Source organism: Podarcis vaucheri, assembly GCF_965113315.1.
Source record: "Podarcis vaucheri genome assembly, chromosome: 2".
Lineage (NCBI taxonomy): Eukaryota > Metazoa > Chordata > Lepidosauria > Squamata > Lacertidae > Podarcis > Podarcis vaucheri.
The window spans coordinates 53,037,810-53,060,142 of NC_138760.1; the positions used below are offsets into that span (position 1 = coordinate 53,037,810).

Genomic DNA, 22,333 nt, shown 5'->3' on the forward strand with positions numbered 1-22,333 from the left:
TTGAAACTAGAAGTATTATTTATTGGCATATGTAATGAGCGCCTATTTACTTATTTAATCCAGACTAATTAACTGCTAAATAAATACACTGGTACCTCGGGTTACTAATGCATCGGGTTACAAACACTTCGGGTTACAAACTCCACTAACCCGGAAGTAGTAACTCGGGTTGAGAACTTTGCCCCAGGATGAGAACGGAAATCGCATGCCGGCAGCAGCAGCGGGAGGCCCCATTAGCTAAAGTGTGCCTCAGGTTAAGAACAGTTTCGGGTTAAGAACGGACCTCCTGAATGAATTAAGTTTGTAACCCGAGGTACCACTGTAAATAAGCACTAAGTAGTTTAAATATAATACAAGCAGGTCCTGCTTTCTGAACACAGTATGTTCCATGGAAACTGTTCACATAACGAGTCCATGGTTACCATTATTTCCTATGGATATATTTCTAATCTAGGATTTTTTGAATCTCTCTCCCTGCTTTTTCAATGGTTGCAGCCAATTAGCAAAAGAAAGACAAAATAAAAAACTGATTTGTCTCAACACTCCTACTCTCTGATTCATTCAGTCTAGTTCCCCCCTCCTTCTATTGTTTCTGCCCAGAAATGGTTGCTGACGGCCAGCAAAGCAAGGAAGTAAGAAAGCCATTTGTTTGGATAAGTGAATCTGCAGAGCATATAGCAAGATTTGGGCATAATTGTTAATGTGAGGATAAGTGAATTTTTGGATAGCGAGCATGTGGATAGTAGGACCTAAGTATAGTATAAATTATTCCTTAAAGATAGCCATTAATCTAGACAATTTTTTGTTCCAGATGTAGTATTGTAATGTGCTTTTGAAAATGGCAATTGATGCAAAATGTAGTGGCCATGGAGGTAATGGGGCAGTGGATTGAATGCATTTACCGGTAATCCCCATTTTAAAAGTTAATCTGGTTGGCTTGGTGCTAAAAGTCCTGCTCCCATATATACCTGCCCATGCCTTGAGATGTACAGATGAGGCTTTCCTGGTGGTCCCAATACAGCCTGAAATACACAGCACAAGGCTTTGCGAAAGGACCTTTTCAGTTGTGGCCCCATGCCTGTGGAATTTCTTTGCCACTTAAATGTGTCTAGCTCCTTCAATAAATGTGTCTAGCTCCTGTGTCAATAATCAAATAAATAAATGATGTAGCTGGGAGAGCTACTGCGAAAATTATGTCTGTTCTGACTGGCATCTCAAGCAAGAGGACTACACTGCATTAAACACAAACCACTCATTTCCTTCTGTGTGCCACACTAAGACTTCAGGGATTAGTCTTAAACTAGTTCTTCTGGTGAACTGAAAAGACTCAGGGACACATTTCATTTCATATGCAAGCATAAGCTACGGCAAAATTACTGCCAGAGAAAACATAAAGATTAATCAAATCTGAATGTGTAGTCAGAGAGGTTGGAAACTTGATTAGAGCAGAGGTTAGGAATTAAGACAGGCATGGCCAAACTTGGTCCTCTAGCTGTTTTAGGACTACAGTTCTCATCACCCCAGACCACTGGTCCTGTTAGCTAGGGATGATGGAAGTTGTAGTCCCAAAACAGCTGGACGGCCAAGTTTGCCCATGCCTGAATTAAGAGATTGGAGGCCTGTACATATGCGATACAGTAGTACCTCAGGTTAAGAACTTAATTCATTCTGGAGGTCCGTTCTTAACCTGAAACTGTTCTTAACCTGAGGTACCACTTTAGCTAATGGGGCCTCCTGCTGCCACTGCACCGCTGCCATGCAATTTCTGTTCTCATCCTGAAGTAATGTTCTTAACCTGAGGTACTATTTCTGGGTAAGCGGAGTCTGTAACCTGAAGCGTATGTAACTTGAAGCGCCTGTAACCCGAGGTACACTGTATTAACAACTCAAATTAAGGAAGAAATATTCTCTCCCCCATTCCTGGATGTGATTATATGTTCTACAAAGTTATAGCAGCTGGATCATGCGGTCCTATATTTTATTGAAGAGGGCTACCAATCACCATGTTGGTGGGGGTCTGACATTTTTGAAAGATGCAGGTAGTTTTTTTTTGTTATGGAAATTTATAACATAAATTATAGTGGCAAAAATGAGTTGTGTGTACAAGGCTTTAGAGTGGGAGGTTTCAGGAAGCTGCTGACTACATAAGCCACAATAAGGACCAATTACTATGGCTGCATATTCCTTCCCAGAAAGGGTATTTCTGTTACCATAGTGTAATTGGCTGAAGATTCTTTACACATTTTCCCTACTGAATGGGAACCACACAATCTCTTTGTTTAAGTTGTAGTAGCCATGCACTTTTCAAACATATTCATTGGGCCAAACTCTAAACCCTTTAAGGTGCAGAGGAATGTTGTATTTTCACTAAGAAACATGCATCTCAGTCTAGCACAGAACAGCACAGAACTTAATGATAAACTTTTAAAATATTTTTATCTTAGTAGAATTTTTATTTTAACATACATTTTAAAATATTTTTATCTTAACAGAACTTGAGATGGCTGGCTATATTAAATGTACTATATTAGCATGCTCTATCAAGTGATTTAGTATTTGAATGAGATGAATGCTGGCCAGATGTACTGCAGTTTACAAATCAGCTGTTGTGTTCAAAACAGCAAATGTTTTAGAGCCCTTTGGCTAAAGAACTACACACACCTGCATATCAACTGGACAGACTCAATAGCCCATAAACACCAAACTCATCCATCAACTGCGGAACATTAACACTGCAAAATCTATCAGTTAAGTTAAAAAAAACTTAAGTGAACTTTGTATTATTGGAATAATGCAAAGCACATTGGTGCACTTCAGCTGAACATGTACACTCAGCACAGCAGCTATATAGACTTCATCACAGTAGGCAAGTTCCAAATAAAATTAAATATTTGTGAGTAACATATATCTCAATGGATTAGTTAAACACATGCTTAAACCTTTCCCATTCATATCAACAGTACATAAAAATGCTTTTCTGCAGTTTGATTTTATCTGATACTCTTAAGGCTTCAGCAATGATGAAAGGCTGGTATGAAGGTAGGTTTGTATTCATTCTTAGTAAAAACAGCATGGTACTAATATAGCACCTTCCTGATATCTGTGCCACATTTCTCACTGGGCAACTTTTGACACAGAAGTGTATAAGCGGATATTAGCTGGAAATCAGTATTTATTCTGATCTATTTATTAATGTTAATTAATTTTAGATATTATTGTCACCTGTATCTCAGAATGCAATGCTGGGATAAACCCCTACAGCCCTGAACACAAAAACACATTCTAAAAATGTAACTGTTAAAATATGTACCAGTGGGATAAGAACAATATCAGAAATATAGACCGTTGCTCCTGGAGGAAGCAAATAAAAACTGTGAAATGGGTACATCTAGCTTTGTTTGCTGTTCCTTAAACCAGGAATTTACATGAAGAAAAATACAACTTTAGAATAAACTGTTTACTGCTAAAAACCTGAATTTGATTTTGATTCAATGTTTCATTTTATCCCATGCCCTTTGCTGACACTCTTGTGGCAGCATGTTATAACAGTAGATAGGAGTAGTGGGATCACCTGCTGTTTAGGCCCCTTATGTTACCTACAAACAGCAGGATAAGGAAGGGTGTGAGGATGGAGTTTCAGTAATAACAGGGTGAATTTCCTGGCTTATGTCACCACCTTCCCATTACTCAAAAGATAATTTTCTTGTCTGTGACTACAGGAACTTGGGAGTTAAATCACTTGGCATTTCATATGGAGAAACACTTTGGCTTAAAATCCCCTCTACAAGAGCAAAGATTTGACAAGCTTGGCAGCTGAGCTTATATATTTATATGTTTCTCTGGGAGGTGAGAGGGGGAGTGAATAGAATATATAATCTCTTTCACAGGCCACACAACAGAAAGTTCCAAGGGGGCCTTCTCTTTTGCACAGGAGAGATAATAGTCTCTCATCTTGACACACAAGGGTTTTAGGAAGGCAATTCTGCTTCTGCCAGCAGAATCTACACAGTGAATTGAAATAAAACAGAAAAAAATCAGTGCCAGTAAGTTCAGAATTTAGTGATGTCAAATTCCCCTCTAGGTGGCTTACAGCACATATAAAAAATTGTAAAACATCGGACATTAAACATTTCCCGATATAGGGCTGCCTTCAGATGTCTTCTAAACGTCAGATAGTTGTTTATTCCTTTGGCATCTGATAGGAGGGCGTTCCACAGGCTGGGCGCCACTACCGAGAAGGCCCTCTCCCTGGTTCCCTGTAAATTCACTTCTCGCAGTGAGGGAACCACCAGAAGGCCCTTCAAGCTCCAACCCACCTGTCCCCCTATTTCCAAACCCTTTCTCTTTAAATAGTTCTTGGGGGGAAACAGCTTGCCCAAAAGGGCAATGGCATCCTTTTGTCTTGTACACTGCAGTGCAATGTGCTAGGCCCCATAACTTTTATCAAAAACTTTGACAAATGACTTTCACCAGCATCTCCAGTTCAAACACTTTCCATAACAAGAACCTAACATAGTCTGTCATAACAAGGTAGCCCATTTTAAAGGAAAATATGTCACAGTAAAATCAAACTGAGGTGATGATCCAGCTGAAAGTTAAGTATTGTGATTCCAACTGTTTTGAATGGGACAGTTAAGTATGTGCTTAACACACCCATTCAAAACAATGGAACAAAATGCTTAGGTTTACTTGGTTCATGACTGTGGCGTTTGCCTCCTAGATGGGTCATAAGGAAAGGGTTAAAATGAGTGTGATGGCCAGTGAGAATGCAAGGGGGGAGTAAAAGTTAGAGTGGGAGGTTTTGAAAGTTAGTTGAGGTTTGGGAGTTGGAGAAGGAAGAGGGAAGAATAGGCAGTGGGTTGGTCGAGTTGCATTGCGTGGCGAGTTCCCGCCCCCCACCAAGATAAATAAACACACGAGACACCATAAATTAAGGTTAATTGGGCGAATTAGGCCACAACTTTATTGAATTCAGGAATGAGAGGCATTGGCTTAGGCATTGGTCCTAACGACTATCCGGCTCCAGCCCATTTGCTGGAGACACGGTGAAGGGTTAACACTGATCGGGGGAGTCTCCCGCTGAGGCACGTCGGCTAAGAGCTCCCCCGGGTCACCGCTCTGGGGCGTGCCTTTGGCCCACACCTCCATAGGCTTCGGACAGGGCCACGCCCCCCGGAGTCCTTTAACGGACCACCCTTCGTTCACTGGGGGGAGGTGATGGCGTTCCTCCCCCCCACACATCCTCTTAACCCCTTCTTACCAATGCCTACCGCCAATGCCGAAGAGTTGTGACGAGTTGCTACGAGGTAGGCGAAAAACCAAAAGGCTGGAAATTGCCAATTGGGAAAAATTCCTACCATGCCCCTTGCGGCGACAGGCCAAAGCCCATAGCAAAGTCAGACCTACCTAAAGCCCCAACTAAAGGGAGGGAGGGTGGGGAAACGTGGAGCTAGCCGGAGAAGAGAGGGCGAGCCCCCTCCGCTCCGGCCCTAAATAGGGCAAGCCACGCCCCCTCCAGCCAGCCGATTGGCTGGCCGGGAGGCGTGGCCGGATGGGATTCCCCTGCTCTCGCGGGGGCTGAGACCAGCCCCCGCTCACGTGGGGAAGGGCGTGATGCCCGCAACCCCACCTCCTGGGGCAGGCCCGGAAGTGGCTTTGCGTGGCGAGTTCCCGCCCCCCACCAAGATAAATAAACACACGAGACACCATAAATTAAGGTTAATTGGGCGAATTAGGCCACAACTTTATTGAATTCAGGAATGAGAGGCATTGGCTTAGGCATTGGTCCTAACGACTATCCGGCTCCAGCCCATTTGCTGGAGACACGGTGAAGGGTTAACACTGATCGGGGGAGTCTCCCGCTGAGGCACGTCGGCTAAGAGCTCCCCCGGGTCACCGCTCTGGGGCGTGCCTTTGGCCCACACCTCCATAGGCTTCGGACAGGGCCACGCCCCCCGGAGTCCTTTAACGGACCACCCTTCGTTCACTGGGGGGAGGTGATGGCGTTCCTCCCCCCCACACATCCTCTTAACCCCTTCTTACCAATGCCTACCGCCACCGAGCAGCCGCTCGCCGCCAATACTCTCAAGCCTGAATCCACTCCCTTATCCCCTTAGCAATATCCATCAGCCAAACATCGTTACCAGCATCCGAAAGATGCACGCCATCATACCGGTAGAGGGCCTCAATGTTGAAACGAATGCCTGGGTGGCTAATGACCAACCCCCCCAGGGCTGCCACTCTACGCACCACCGCCCGATCCAAGGCTTTCCTAGCCCTATTTATAGCTATCGGGCACCTGCAATCTCTCCAAACCCGCCTCTCCATCAGCGAGGCCCAAATAATTGTGACATTCGGGTAAGCTGCCTTCAGCTCCTCGAAGTCGCTAAAAATGTGCCACTGCAAATCAATTGCCTTCCTGTAGGCTAGGTCATTTTCCCCTAATTGTATAAGCAAAGCATCTGGGGGGCCCTCTACTGCCGCTCTGGTCATAACTGCCGGAAGCATCTCGGCCCAGCGCATTCCCCTCCGGGAGACCCAGGAAATGGTGATGTGAGGTGGGAAGCCCAGGCATGGCCCGAGACCGGAATTAATGGCGCGGACCCTGGCCCAATGCACAATACTGTGCCCGATAATCCAGACGCGCGCCCCCATGTCACCTGTAGGAAATTGAGATAAAAGGCCATGGTCAATCACTATCACAAATTCTTTCTCAAATAACGTTTGTACGCATTAGACTTCCAGCGACCTAAGTCCCTAATCCTTTCTGTTGTAAGACCCAAGTGCATTGCCGTGGTGGCTGCTCCGATCCTGAAGGAGTGTGCTGCAAAATCAGCCGCGGGGATGCCGCATGCTGCTATCGCTAAGCGCATGACCCGAGTGAACTGGTGACGCGTCAAAGGTAAACCATCTGCATGGATCAATAGAGGCCCTGCCGAGGTGACCCTCAAGGATAAAAAGCGCCTCGTGTCTTTTACTGGGCATGGGCCAGGCCTGCCAGTAGGCATCAGCTGAACCAAAGCCCCCCTCCCGTACTGGTCCGTTTTGGAGCTGCGTATTCGTATTACCAAGTCCTCCCGTGACAAGGTAACATCGCTTAAAAGCAAGCCCCGGGAGGAACCGTGCCAACCTGCTTCATAAACTACCTCACCCACGCGCAGAGCTCCAAAAAAGGCAATGGAATATGCCGCTGAAAATAGGCGCGCCTCGTACTTTGACCAGCATACTGCACGCAATTTTTTATGGATTTGGGAGAGAATGTCGAATGATATCGGCCTTCTCGTATCGCAGTTTGGGGGCTGTAGCCTGCGCCAACCCTCTAACGTCCTTCGTATAACAAAATCGTCACAAGGATCTGTGGAAAATACCGCCTTGCAAAAGAATGAGATTGCCGCGGCTTGAAGGTTGAGGGTTCTGGGGGCGCGGCCCAAACGTCTTAGGTAAACTAGGTACGATAGCACCTCAGGCTTGACGGGAGGGGCATTGCTCTTGATGGCTCGGGTTTTGCGGCGGAAGTTTAAAAAATCTGACCAAGCCTTCTTATAGGATCTCAAAGTGGAAGGTGCCAATGAGGCCATTACTCCCTGAATCACTTCTGGCTCCCAGGCCTCTGGTCCCCATGCCTCTGGTCCCCGAGACTCCAAAGATGTTCCGGGAACGGCTGCGGCAGAAGCTCTGCATCCGGTGCCAACGATCGGAAGCGGTCCATCTGAAAGCGAGATAGGGCGTCCGCGATGTCATTATTTACACCAGGCACAAATTTTGCAGAGAAGTGGATGTTGAGCTCTAAACACCGGAGAACGAAGGAACGCAGGAGGACGCCTACCCTTGGAGACCGCGCGACCTGCCTGGAAAGTACTGCCACCACGGCCTGATTGTCGGTGTGGAAGCACACCCTATGGTTACTGAAGGTTTCCGGCCACAGGTGCACCGCCACTACTATCGGAAAAAACTCCAGGAAGGTTAAGTCTCTGGTAATGGGCCCCCCTTGCCAGTCGGCGGGCCAGCGCTGAGCACACCATTGGCCCCTAAAGTAAACACCAAACCCCAGAGAGCCCGAAGCATCTGAATGGACCTGGAAGTCAACCTGCAGCGACAGGTTGTCCTGCCACAGGGAAATGCCGTTGTAGTTCTGCAAGAACCTCAACCAGACTTCCAGGTCAGACTTCACTTCCTTGGATAGCCGTACTCTATGGTGAGGGGAACGCAGCCCTGCTGACAATTTCGCGAGGCGGCCGCAGAATGGGCGGCCAGGGGAAACCACGCGGCAAGCAAAATTTAAGTGACCTAACAGAGACTGGATTTGCCTGAGCGTAACTTTTCTTAGAGGGAGCAGCTGCCGAATCAGGTCGCCAAGCGCGATGAGTTTTTCCCTGGGAAGCTTTGAGGTCTGAGCGACCGTGTCCAGCTCGATACCCAAATAAACCATTGTCGTGGCCGGACCCTCAGTTTTGTCGGCGGCTAGAGGAACCCCCAGTTCCCCTGCCAATGATATGAAGGCTTCGAGGAGCTCTGAGCACTTAAGGCTGCTATTGGCCACGAGGATAAAGTCGTCCAGGTAGTGCGACACGCCCTTGGCGCCGGTTCTAAAGCGAAGCGCCCAGTCTAGGAAGGTGCTGAATGCCTCAAAGGCTGCGCAGGCCACAGAGCAGCCCATGGGCATTGCCTTGTCTACAAAATATGCCCCCTCAAATTTGAAGCCAAGCCACCGAAAATCTTCTGGATGAACTGGCAGGAGTCTAAAGGCCGACTCAATGTCACATTTTGCCAGCAGTGCCCCCTTGCCGAACTTGCGTATGAGCTGCACCGCTTGGTCAAACGTGGCATACCTAACTGTGCAGAGTTCCTGTGGTATCGCATCATTGACAGACCCCCCCTTAGGGTAGGAAAGGTTGTGGATCATGCGATACTCACCGGGCGCTTTTTTGGGGACTATGCCTAACGGGGAAATATGGAGGCCTTCGATTGGAGGGGCTAGGAAGGGGCCGGCTACCCTTCCTGCTTTAATTTCCTTACTAATTTTCTTTTGGGCGACCTCGGGCATCTCCCTCACCGATTTTTGGTTTGGAGGATCACCTGAATTGGGGGGAAAGGCTACTGGGATCCTGAAACCAGTACTAAAGCCCTCCCATAAGTATTGCGCTGCCGTCCTGTTAGGATAAAGATCTAAAAGGTTTTTTAACGGTGTCAACTTGATGGGGGACCAGGCTAAGCCCAGACTGAAATTACTGTCTGCCACCCTGGGGTCCGAATGGCGCTCCGTGGCCACCTCTCGGTCCCTGGTTATGGGCGCCTCTCCCACCCCGAAAGGGCTGCCTCCCTTTAATGCAGGCAGTGGCTGGGTGGTTACCTAGGCATTTTTCGCACTCGTGGCTGTACTTACAGACAGCCCGTGCACAAACCCCCTTGTTGTACTCCCAGCAGAGTCGCCTCTGCTTTGCAGCGGTTTTCCAAGGTCTCGACGACTCCTGGGGCTTCTTCTCCACGAAGGGACCCACGTGGTCAGACCAGTAATTTTGGTCCCTCAGATCCCAGCGCGTGGACGACAACAGTGATGCATTTCTGCGGAAATCTTCATCATAATTTAGGGCAGCAATATCACCCGCTAAATCCCGTGCCCTCCTGACATGAGCTAGGTACGCAATCAAGTGCATCGCCCGCTTTGGATAAGCCGCGCTGACGACGCCCATGAACACCTGGAACCCATCCAGCCAGTTGTCAAAAGTACGTTCGGGTCTAGGTGTCCTGTACCTACGATTACCATACTTGCGCTTCTTCTCCCCTTTACCTGTAAGCTTTGCTGGAGGTATCAGTCTGAAAACATCTATAAATTCTCCATTAAGGATCTTATTCCTCTTTCTTGGAGATAAATGAGAGCCTACGATGAAATCCGTAGACAGATTAGTGGACGTTTTAACATCCTGGACCAAAGCGCCATCCTTCCATTCGAGGGTCCCGTTAAAGGATTTCCTGTAGGAATTGGCCCTCCTCTCATTGACCCATAAAGGAAGACCCACAACGTCCTCCCCGTGGCCCCAATACTCCTCCCTAGGAGCATCACTATCTGAATCGGAAGAAGAAGAGGTACCTGAATCATCCTCTGAATCCGAATGCCGACACTTCTTCTTCTTCTTTGAGGTGTGCTTCCTCTTCTCTTTCCTCTTCCCCGAGTGGCTCACAGGAATGGCTTGATCCGGAACGGCTACCGGCTGCGCTGCTTGCGCCCCCTGGGCTTCCTCGTCGGAAGAAGAACTTGAGGCGCCCTCGGCTGATGCTGTCTGCAGTGGTGGGTTCTGAAAGAGACTTGGAACACCTGGATCCTTTTGCGGATTAGTAGCCCCAGGACAATGAACGCAAGTCTTACCCTTTCTGCCTCCCCTCGGGGCCCCTTTTGCCTTGGCCGGGCCGGTCGGCTGTGCCCGGGTATTCCTTTTGGGCCGGGGTGTTGACTCCTTGGCTGCCTTCAGCGCTGCCACCGCGGCTGCAGAAGTGCCGGGAAGTTGCACCTCGTTAGGTTGTGTGTCTGGGATGAAATCCTGAGTGAACGCTCTTGGTGCCTCCATCGCGGATACCGCCACCACCGGTGCCGCTGTCGATGGTGCCCCTGGAGCCAGCCCTGGTGCCGCTGTCACTTGCGCTGCCGGTGTCGCTGCCCCTTGTCCTGAGGATCTATGCCTATAGAAATCCTGAAACGCTGTGAAAAAATCTGCCAAGGCTTGAGGGTTACTTGGGATTACAAAAGGTTGGGGCTCCTCCTGATTCCCCTGAGGCCCCCCAGCTGCGGTGGAGTTTACTTGGTTACCTTGACCGGACATGATGTGATCTAGATTCTTGCTTATCTTGATCAATGAAACACCAACAACGTAGTATGGCTAATGTGCGTAGCTCAGTATCGTCTGCACTGGCAAACTTTAATGGAATGATAGTTAACACACACAACTGCTCCTGTTCGATACTTTGCCCACCAGTAGAACAGCAGACAATCACCGTAGCTCAGTATTGTCCGCACTCAACCCAGTCGCCCAGAATTGTCCTCCCTGGATACCCACCAAAGAGCACTTTAGATATATGTATATGTATTATTACTATTCGTATCGCTGTAACTATATATTTATTTGCTTATCTATCGATTGCCGAATTGAATGATTGCAACTATATCACAATTAAAATTGTTAAGAGCAGGTAAAGCAATGAAATGTAACGACCAATAGATGAGTTGGCCCAATGAACCAACTTCTAATTAACTTAAACGGAATAAAGCAACTTAATTAACGTGCAATTATAAAGGAGAGGAAATTAGTGAATGCGTGAGCTATCCCCAGCCTTCCCTTATATATTATAGAATGTCTACCGGCAGTCTATAGCCAAAGACAATAGAGTAATATCAGACTAATTTCCTATGAACCAAATTATAATTTGTTTAACTGCAACAGAGAGGCAAGGTCACTTGAAAGATAATTGCAGACAAGGAGTTTTATCAAGCAAAGCAAGGCACCCTAGGAGCCCTCTACGCTCCTGCAAATAAACCAAATGAATTTAATTACCAGATAACTGTAGGCTAATATAATAAGCGGTCTATTTTACTTTGTATAAGGGGCACCTAAGATCTTAAGCTAAGCAGCCAATTGAAATGCTTTATCGGATAGTATACGTCCTATAACTAATTAGGAATAAGCCTTATAAACTCTTCAAGCACTCTGTAAATATTCCCCGCCACCCGGGGCAGCCCCTTCTTGTGCTGCCGGTATCGTGTGAGCCGTGCTGCTAGCTAGCTCTTTAACCCCCTTTTCCCAATGAATGAATAGGTATTGCTCTATACCTCCTATATTTACTTATGGAAGGAGTGAGGTAGACAGTCTAGCAACAGGCTTAGATCCCACCCGGTTTGCCTAGCCTAAGATGGCCGCCGCCGCCAGGCCACGTGGGCAAACAAAGATGGCGGCCGAAGGCTATCCGTTGCCTAGCAACGGAGGAAACCCCCAGGCAAAGTTGTGCTACAGACGAAGACTCCCGGACAAGACGGACGCAAGCGATAGACAATAGAAGCCCGTGCTAGACCAAGTCCCGCAAGAGAAACAAACCGCAATAGCAGGAAAGCGACCACACAGTGAGCAAAGAATCAACGCGCTCCAAGGATCAGTGCCTTAAACCTCCCGCCAAATTCAATTGCATAACAAGATACAACCTGATCCGAATCTCTGCAGAGCCACGTGGGTGGAGCGAAGGAGGAGGGTTGCCGGAGGGAGGTAGTCAGCTGGCTGGCGGGACGCGCGCTGCCTTGGAGGGCTGAGAGATCACTCCCCGAGCCGCCGGAGACCTACGAGCATAAGCCCCCCCCCCCAAGGAACAAAAACCAACCCCAAGCGATCTCAGCTCTTTCTGACCTCGCGGTGCAACGGAGCACGCCAAGTCGATAAGGAGAAAAGGACTCCCCGACAGTGATTTCAGCTCAAAAGTAAAGCAGCGGCAGTCACTGCAGCAAGGCTAATGGCTGCTGAAACAACGGTTCTCCGGTTGGTGAGCGAAGGAGCGCTGTACGCTAAACCGATACGGGGAAAAGAACTCTCCGCCAGTGATTTCAGCTCAAAATTAAAAGGAAAGCCGCGGTAGCCACTCCGCCCAAGCTAATTGCTGCTGAGATGGTTCTCCTGTGGTGGGCGAAGGAGCGCTCCGAAGCGCTTGTGCTGATGCAGTTCCACGCGGCAGCAAGAGGGCGAGTGGATTTCCGACGCGATCAGCTGGAGAAACGTGGAGAAACGTGGAGCTAGCCGGAGAAGAGAGGGCGAGCCCCCTCCGCTCCGGCCCTAAATAGGGCAAGCCACGCCCCCTCCAGCCAGCCGATTGGCTGGCCGGGAGGCGTGGCCGGATGGGATTCCCCTGCTCTCGCGGGGGCTGAGACCAGCCCCCGCTCACGTGGGGAAGGGCGTGATGCCCGCAACCCCACCTCCTGGGGCAGGCCCGGAAGTGGCTTTGTGAGAGAGTGAGAGGAATTGTTAGGTTGAGTCAGACAGATAGTTGGAATAATCAGTTTGGAGTTGTTAGGAACTAAGATTAAGAAACTGACAAGAGAAAAATTAACTGAAACTATACGCTTGTTCCTGCATTTAAAAATAAACTTGATTATTTGTTAATGTTAACAACTGTCTGGACTCCGTGTGTCCCTGTGAGAAACGGGGTGGTGGCAGCGAATAAAGCAATCACAGTGGTGGCACAGGGTCAATAGACCGTCAAACGTCCGGGGGCCCTGTGTGATCGCCACAATGACCTAACACAATTTTATCTTATGGGACGTTTTTGTATGATAGCCTTTTCTGTTTCACAATAATGACAGCTAAGTTGCATTATCCACTATCTTTGTTTTAACACAATTTGCTTTCAGTTACCTGAATCCATTGTCTGTAAGATGGCAAGTGCCTCCATTCTGGCAGGGATTCTGAATACAGGCATTAATAGGAGTACTGCAGTCTCGACCCTAACAACAACAACAACAACAAAAAGTCCATGTAAAATGGTTACTCCTATTTTATCTTTGATGCAGACGCTGATTCTCATCTCCCTTGCCTGCATTTTCTCATTGAGAGACACAAAGGATGCAAACTTCAGAAACAGATCATCCAGTCCTATTCACTGAAAGCATTTTCCTTAAAGCAGGGTTTTGAGAAGAGAAGAAGAAATAGTCAAGTGGGAATCGAAAATATAGTTATTTTATCACCTAGAGATAGTTGCTTCTTATGTAGTAATGCACTTGTAAAATATCAAACATAAGCAATAAGAAATGAATATATATGAGACATAAAGCAAGATACATAATGTTTGTAACTTAAACAACATCTCAGCAAAGTCGCATTATGTACTATTGACTTTTATCTTTGTAGCAGAGTTAATTCGTTAAAGATACCAAGCAAGTTAGTGTTTATACCATGGGTAGGCAAACTAAGGCCCAGGGGCTGGATCCGGCCCAATCACCTTCTAAATCTGGCCTGTGGATGGTCCAGGAATCAGTGTGTTTTTACATGAGTAGAATGTGTGCTTTTATTTAAAATGCATCTCTGTGTTATTTGTGGGGCCTGCCTGGTGTTTTTACACGAGTAGAATGTGTGCTTTTATTTAAAATGCATCTCTGGGTTATTTGTGGGGGCATAAATACAGTACGGCCCCCCACAATACAGTACGGCCCACCACAAGGTCTGAGGGACAGTGGACTGGCCCCTGCTGAAAAAGTTTGCTGACCCCTGGTTTATACCTAAAAGCAAACTTTCAGTTGACAAACACCTCTGTCAAGCTGCTTTGCTTAGTGGTCACCTAACTATCCTTGTGGAATCAAAGCTTATTAAACTGTTGTCAGATTGGCATGTATGCCTATGTAATCAAATGTGTCATTTATGCCCACTAATACACACAAAAGGACACCTGCAACAAGCTACACTAAATTAATGAATAAATAAATTTTAAAAGCAAGTCAAGGAGACTGCATTTTGCATACAACACCAGGTAAAGCTTAAATTTCTTTGCTCTTCAGATACTTTCAATGTTGTATCTTTAAAGCATAACTTCAAAAGAATATAAAAGGCTGATTATATCTTAGCTAGAAATATTTTATCTGATTTCTACAGCATTAAGCAGTGTTAAACATTGCACCAAGAACAGGGAACTTTCCCCAGTTCAAGGGCCACCTTCTGGTGCCAACATCTCAGTGATAGGCACGGCCAGAGGCAAAATGAAGTGAGTAGTGAAGTAGTGAGTAGTAGTCTAGATTCTGCACGCACTAGCACACTTCTCATTCCAGCTAGACAAAAACACTTAAGGTGGGGTAGAAAGCAGGGCTGGTGAGGTTGTGTGGCTTGGGAAGACACCCAAGAGTCAGATAGAGAGGCCTGGAAGGCACATCTCGGGTTAAGTCCTTAATTCGTTCCGGAGGTCCGTACTTAACCTGAAATTGTTCTTAACCTGAAGCACCACTTTAGCTAATGGGGCCTCCTCCTGCCGCTGCGCCGCCGGAGCATGATTTCTGTTCTCAACCGGTAACAAAGTTCTTAACTTGAGGTACTATTTCTGGGTTAGCGGAGTCTGTAACCTGAAGCATATGTAACCTGAAGCGTATGTAACCTGAGGTACCACTGTACATAAATATATAGATTTTGCTTCACTAATGCTTATTGGAATAAAACGATGGGAGGAAACTGACATCATACTAAGGTGATTGTTCTATCAGGGCAAGCATTTCATCCAGTTTATGCTGCCACATTTTCACACATTTCATCACCAATCTACTGAGGACAAAAAGCAGCTTGGATTTGATAAGATCTTTCTTGCTAAAGATAACATTCTGAAACCTTTGCTGGGCAAATGCAAGAATGTGACAGAGTGCATCAGGGAAACTGAGTTCATTGTTAAATGGCTGCATTGCTTATAAGAGCAGCAGTGCTTTGAATCTGATGTTTCGGGAATGTGCTTTGTATGCAATCTCAACCACCTAAAAAAAGGTGTGGAGCTAGAGTACATCTCACAAGGGAGACATGAGAGCTCTCACAGGACTTCTCTGTCTCAACCATAATTGGGAGTAGTTCCCCTTGAACTAGGAATTTCTCACTTGCAAACAAATTCAGTTACAGATATAAAGAAAGCATAAAGTCATTGATTGGCATCTTGACTCACACAAAGATGAAGTATAATTTGTAATAATAAATAATACCTGGGGATCTTACAAGAGCCACTTGTTGCCCAGTGGCTGCATTGCTAACCTTGGAAGGAAGAAGTGGTACAATCAGCATTCTACACCACTACTTGACATGACTAACATAATTCAAATGCATCTGACTTCCTGTTTGAACACAACTATATCCATTTTACTTTAAATTTCTCTCAATACTACAGCATAAATGGCTTTTATTAGTTTCCAAAACATATCAATATTTTGGTAAATATGAAAATGGCCTCATAGAGGAATTGTTGGACCCCCTTTCATAAACAACCCTCTTATACCATCTGAAAAGCCACTCCTGAAAACCAGATTAAGTTCAAGAGTGGCCTCTGACACAAGGAGCTGAAACTGAAGAAAAGTAAATAGGGAAAAACTTAGTGAATGTACAGAACAACATGGACATGCCCAAGGGGCTCTTTGGATCCCCACCCCCGGAGATGTGTTTGAATGGAGGACCATGTCTGTGTGGCACTTTAGATGCACAAAGTGTTTTAGAGTACATGGAGAAGGGTATCAAACTTCAGAAGAGATTAAGCACACATCTTGCATACGTAAATGTCCTAGGGTCAATTTCCTACCATCTCTAAATCTCAAGCGGCAGGGCTGGGAAAAACCCTGCCTGAGATCTTGGAGGGCCACTTGCCAGCCGGAGTAAACAATACTGAGCTAGATGGACCAATTGTCTGTTCCAGTATAAAGCAGCTTCATATGTTTACAATCTTTGCAAGTCCTCAGCACAGCCAAGGGCTTTGGGACTTCAACACATCCAACCCCTATGAAGTCTAAGCAGAGTTTTACTCTGGTTTCCCACTCATTTACACAGTAGAAAGAGTTAAAAAGTGGTATTACACCAACTTATGATCCATTGCTTACAGAAGTTCATTCGATTAATATTGATATACTTTTTGGGAGTGCTTCTTTTATGTCTGGTGAGGCACTACAGTGCTCATCAAGGAATATAAATGTCCATGCAGATAGCCTCTAAGCCGGCCTTCCACCAATCCAGTGACATCCAGATGTTTTGAACTCCAACTCCTATCAGCTCCAGCCAGCATGGCCAATGGTGAGGGATGATCAGAGTTAAAGTTCAAAGCTTCTGGATGGCACCAGACTGGGGAAAGCTACTCTAATTTAGCTACAATTGGTCCCCAAGTTCCATGTCTAAGACTTTATCCAGTGAATTCTACTCAATTAATTCAACACTCCAGCTTCATTTGTGACTACTTTCATCTGCAGCAACACATGCAGCTGAAGACTTGCTACATCTTCTGTGCTCCAGATAAGGAAATATTTTTTGAGTTGCCTGACTGAATAATCAATTAAACTCTTTCAACCATTCTTGGATTAGGGGTCCTGCCATCTAACTGATGTAGCAACGCACTCCTCCACACAAGATTTTCTTCACATCGACATCAAACAAGGAATAACAAATGCTGAAAGGGCAGACTCAATACAATTTATCAAGGTAAAGGAAATAGCTTCCAGATGGACAGACGTGTTTGGTGCTGGTTGGTGAGAAGGAAGCAAGGTATTGTTACTGAATTAGCATCACACTCTAGAAGAACAGCTTGGTACAAAAAGAATTATCTTTTCATATGGTTCACATTTGAATTTGTCAAATGTCACTCCTGTAAAAAATATATGTGGCAACAATGTAGAGGTTTTCTTGAGGGTTGTAGAAGGGCTTCTACTCTCTTTCTCCCATGTCTCTGGTACTAGTTGCTCTTTTACTCCATACTATCTGAATACGGCCCATACAGATGCAACAGTATTTTTAGATTAGTATGTACACACACATAATGTCTTCAAAATCTCAAGACGGTATGAAATGGAAAAGTTATGAAATGTGTTAACATTACTCGACATCTGGACAGCAGTTTCCCCAGCTGGGCACTATAGCATTTAAAAGGGAGCCCAGGAAATGTCATTTCTTCCTTGAAACATCTTTGTACTCATCCCCAAAAATCAGATGCTCCAAATTCATATCCCATACTAATTTCTGCCACCTATGCATCGCTAGCAGAGGTTGTTCATCATAAACACCATCCCCACTGCTGCATTGCATTAGTTAAGTAGTCAAAAGGCAAATTAAATTTCCACTGAGAGGTGTGGCCCAGCTGTTATCATACCTTGTAGCCGAACGGGCAAGTACATCGATAAAAATCCAGTGGGTCATTGCTGCAAGTCCCATTATTTTTGCATGGATTGGATAGGCAAGGGTTACACTTGGATAGAATACTGATATCAACAACTCCTAAAAAGAAACAAAAGCACAACTGAAAAATGTGTGTGTACAGTTTATGTAATGAACATTGATTTTTATTCACATAATTGTTTACAGTAAGGGAAAAAAAGCAAAGGACAGTAGAGAAGGGCCTGTTCTTACGGATCAGCTAGATCTTTAACACCAACCTCTTTAACAATAGTGAGTGGTCCAGTCTGTAGGGTAGAAAAATGGACCACCAGATAAGGGAGGAACTCCTTAACTTAGGTGTGCTGATAATTATTAGTTTAAACACAATTAAAAGGTAGTGGTGGTGAAACCAAAAACTGAAAGACCAAAACTTGTATGTGTTTTGTCCTCTTTGCTGCTGCCATGGAACTCTCCTAGCACGATAGCAATGCAGAGGTACAAGCTTTCAGTGGGCCTGATGTCTCTTACACTGATAGGAAGTATTTGGTTTGCTACTTGCTTCCCTTCAGCCCAGAGCTTATAGTTTAGGGAAATTAGACTTGGAAGCTGCCGCAACAGAAACTTATCTCCTGATCTGAAATCTAAGATCCTTTAAGGTGTTTAGAGTTCTGCCCCTTCAGCTCAATGTGGGTTACCACAACTGCAATAAAATATATTGCTTATTTAAAGATCTGAGCCACCACTCTCGAAATGGAATATAGATTACTGTATGCCTTTCTCTGCAGCATAGGAAGAGTAAGAGACCTTCTATGGTTCTTACAGCTTAGCAATAGTATTGCATGAGTGGCAGCAAAGTAAGATGAGCAGAAAAGCTACAACGGTGTATAGCATATCTTGTTATTAAGCCTGACATCTATTTTTCAATTTTGAAGCAAAATAGTTGAATGTCATGTTTTCTATTTACAGATAGTAAGTGGTTCCCTTTCAACTTGAAACCTTCTTGTTTCTTTAACTCCCCATGGTAGTTGAAAAAGGCTACAAATGTAAACAGTAATTAAAAGCATAAAAATACATTAAAACACACACAGAGAGACCTCACACATTTTCCACATATAGAAGGAAGCTTCATAGTTTATTACATAGAGAACTGTGCAATTATGAAAATACATGTGACACTTTTATCTTAGCAAACTGTTTGAAAGGCAGGAAGCTTCTGTGTCTATCTACAAAAGTGATTGATATGGAGGCAGCCTATAGCTATGCATGTTTGCCAATATGGAAACAATAGGATTTCAAAGACTGAAGGGCTCAGGAGCTTTACATTAATGAGTAACGAAAATGCCGGTAATATCTTTGTCATACACTGCCAAACAATAATGAGTGATAATTTATTTTGCATTAAAATGTTTAATCAGTAAAATTTAGAAAGCAAAAACTTTGTGAAATCCTTCGTATGAGAGATGAAAATGTTTAACCAAAGCCAAATGTTTGCAGTCAAATTCTTTGTGTTAAAACATGGTGAAGAAGTTTTATCTAGAAGGGATTTTTTTGCCATTTTCCTTGGGCATTTAAACTAAAGACAATACAGGTAACTTGCACTTATACATAATGAACTTAGTGACTGCAGCTTTGTTTGGTGTGGGGGAAAGAAAGAAATAGATGAAAAGCAGATGAAACCCACTCTCAATTTATTTATTCTTTGCAGCCATATACACAGACTTTCAGAAAGTGGTGTGAGGGGTCATCAGCATCCTAGAGCCTTCATCCTAACTTCCCAAAGCCGGGTAAGGCAGCTTCCTATGATGTAGTAAGAATCCCGGTATATGGCAGGGGGTTGGACTCGATGGCCCTTGTGGTCTCTTCCAACTCTATGATTCTATGATTCTATGACACTGCACACTAAGGACTTGTACCTACCTTTGCATTGAAAGTGGTGGGTTGGTGTTGTAAGCAACAGCCTGTCTGTCATGTCATCTGGACTGCTGCATCGTGCGATTCCTGGCTCTTTGTAGCCTGCCTTCACCCATTCAGAAAGCCAGCGCAGGTTGCAGTCACAATGCAAAGGGTTGGTACCAAGTGCCCTAAGGTGGGTTAAAATACAGGTGCATATATAACCAACAGTTGTTCAGAGAATCCCTAAAACTATTTGTCTCATTTTATCAAAATATTTAAACAATAATACATTTTATGGACATATGATTAAAAGAAAACTTTCTGATGGTCAGCCATTAATCTGTGTCCCTGATGCTGGCTCTTGATATGTTATTTGGCCAGTTCAGCATTTAAAAGCATCAATTCTCTTTCTTCCACCGTTCCTCATGTATACTACTACTCCACAGCTTCAACACAAATTCCCATCTTTCTGCTATGGAGGAGACTGAATAACTAATAATATCCTAAACGTAGCAGGCATCATCCTTGAGAATTAACAGCTCACACTTGGAGATCAGAAGTAAGGAGATAGAGTTTTCCGTTCAGGTGATACTCAACCAAGCCTGCCTTAAAGGCAGCCTTGACCACATTCAGTTTGATAGAAAGAGGCCCACCTTACTCAGAGTCACTGCTAATTTGAATGCAGATGAAGCAGAACCATGTCCATTTACAGCAATGTGTGGGAATCATAAAACCTCCCTCCCTAATTATGGATTAGGAACCTATTCTGGTTTAGGAGAAGTAAGACCATGGTGTTATTCAGGAAAGAGAGGTGGCAATTAACTCTTTCACTGCATGGTCCAATCATGGATATCTCTCAGAGGATCTGAAGATACTGACTAAGTCCCAGAAGCACAGGACCGTAGGGGGAGAAAACATGTTCATTCTTCACAAGCTCTCTCTATTTTGTTTCTCACCCTCCCACTACCTAGTCAGGCAACTTATCCTGTAAAGCACAACGGCTTTCATCTCTCTGTAGGGGACATATTAGCCTTAACCAATACTTTACAATACTTTTCTATGCCTTCTACCAAAAACTTCATTGTAAGACCACTTAAGATTTGACTTTATTGAAACTCTGAATTGATCAGACTCAGAAACTCTGAATAAACTCTTGCAGTTCAAGTGGAATGTTTTGGGAGAACGATCTAAAGGTTAAGGGGTATGATCCCAGTGGCATTATGCTGGTTCTAACCAAGTTTTTACTCCACAGGAGTGCTTAGCTATAGTTCCTGCAGAGGAAAAACATTATGATGGGTTCATCCCCTAGAGAGAAAGTTAAGAAATTATTTACACATACAAAAGTGATCAAAATTAAGCCTACATGTATACTTTTTCCATTAGAGATAACAAAAATAATTTCTTAAAATGGAGTTCATGCTCAAAAAATGTTTTTTTGGGGAAAGCGGATGGAATACTGAGAGATGAAATTCCACTAATGTTGTTAATGTAATTCCAGAGACATGACTGATTAAACAATTCTGCCCTAGACAAATTCATGCTGAGAGTTCATGAGTTGAACTACCGGCAGGGGTTCATCCATCAACGTTAAGTAAATGGAACAGCAATCTTTCCTGAAAGGGGACAAATGTACCCCATTTATAAATTCTCACATAAGAAAAATAATTTTGCATACTATATATGAGCTGTTGAACAAGCATGTATCTGGAGTTCCACAAACATACACTTATGAATTGCCCAAATGCTCAGGAAGATCTTGAGATGGAGAATGAGATCAAAGAGACATCTACAGGAAGAAGAGCTGTAGTAAGGGGTGGCTTAAGATACTGTAAATGTGTGTTCCGGTCAAGAAAAAGAGGCAAAATTTCTAAATGACTCCCCCAGAACAATACCTTTAAAGTCCTAAATGGCTTCGGTCCTGTATAGCCAAATGAGCATCTCCTCCCACAGACCCTGAAGTCCAGATCCTGAGGTTCAGCTCTGAGGCCTTTTGGCAGTTCCATCATTGTAACAAGTGAAGTTATAGAGAACCAGGCAGTGGCGCCCGCCCTTTGGAAAGCTCTCATCAGATGTCAATTATACAAGTTTCTGTAGACATCTGAAGGCAGCCCTGTATAGCAAAGCTTTTAATGTCTGATGTTTTGCTGCGTTCAGTTGGCTTTTACTGACCAGGGACTAGGTGGGATGAGGGTAGTTAGAATGACAATAAAATGTTTTATTATTTAATATATTGTGAGCTGCCCGAAGCATTTTGGATGAGGTGGGTTTCAAATCAAACCAAACAATAATAAAAATTTGCAGTGTACATGCTTTACATTTGGCTGCCTACAATTATGATCTGGTAGATTCAAATGCTTCTAATCATTTCAAAAGGCAAGTGCAGTTTTCCAAGTTGGACAATTCCAGCATGAGGTGGAATTCCAGCATAATATTTACAGTTAAAATACATTATAACAAACCCAAACATATTTATGATAGGAGCCTATGTGTGGTAATATATACTCCTACTAATAAAACATGGTTCTGCTAAACTAAAATAATGAAATGACCTTGAATATATTATTCCAAAATAAGGCTTTCAAGCTTTACACTCATTATTTGCAGTA

The 22,333-nt window shown here is 44.6% G+C and overlaps 2 protein-coding genes across 3 annotated transcripts in view; both read right to left on the bottom strand.

Annotated features, from left to right (window-relative positions):
* SLIT3 (slit guidance ligand 3) overlaps positions 1 to 22,333 on the bottom strand; it is a 413,252-nt gene that overhangs the window by 51,244 nt on the left and 339,675 nt on the right. For both annotated transcript variants that reach the window (XM_082212998.1, XM_082212997.1), the window contains exons 25-27: positions 19,752 to 19,915; positions 17,830 to 17,954; positions 13,383 to 13,471 (exon numbers count right to left, since the gene is read on the bottom strand). In XM_082212998.1, the coding sequence (XP_082069124.1) occupies positions 13,383 to 13,471; positions 17,830 to 17,954; positions 19,752 to 19,915 (378 nt within the window). The remainder of the gene's footprint in view (positions 1 to 13,382; positions 13,472 to 17,829; positions 17,955 to 19,751; positions 19,916 to 22,333) is intronic.
* On the bottom strand, positions 4,931 to 10,814 carry LOC309526792 (uncharacterized protein; the record flags this gene model as incomplete). The annotated part of the gene is made up of 2 exons (XM_082213060.1): positions 4,931 to 6,659; positions 7,581 to 10,814. One exon carries the CDS (start codon positions 10,812 to 10,814, stop codon positions 9,225 to 9,227), a length of 1,590 nt encoding a protein of 529 aa, XP_082069186.1. The 3' UTR covers positions 4,931 to 6,659; positions 7,581 to 9,224.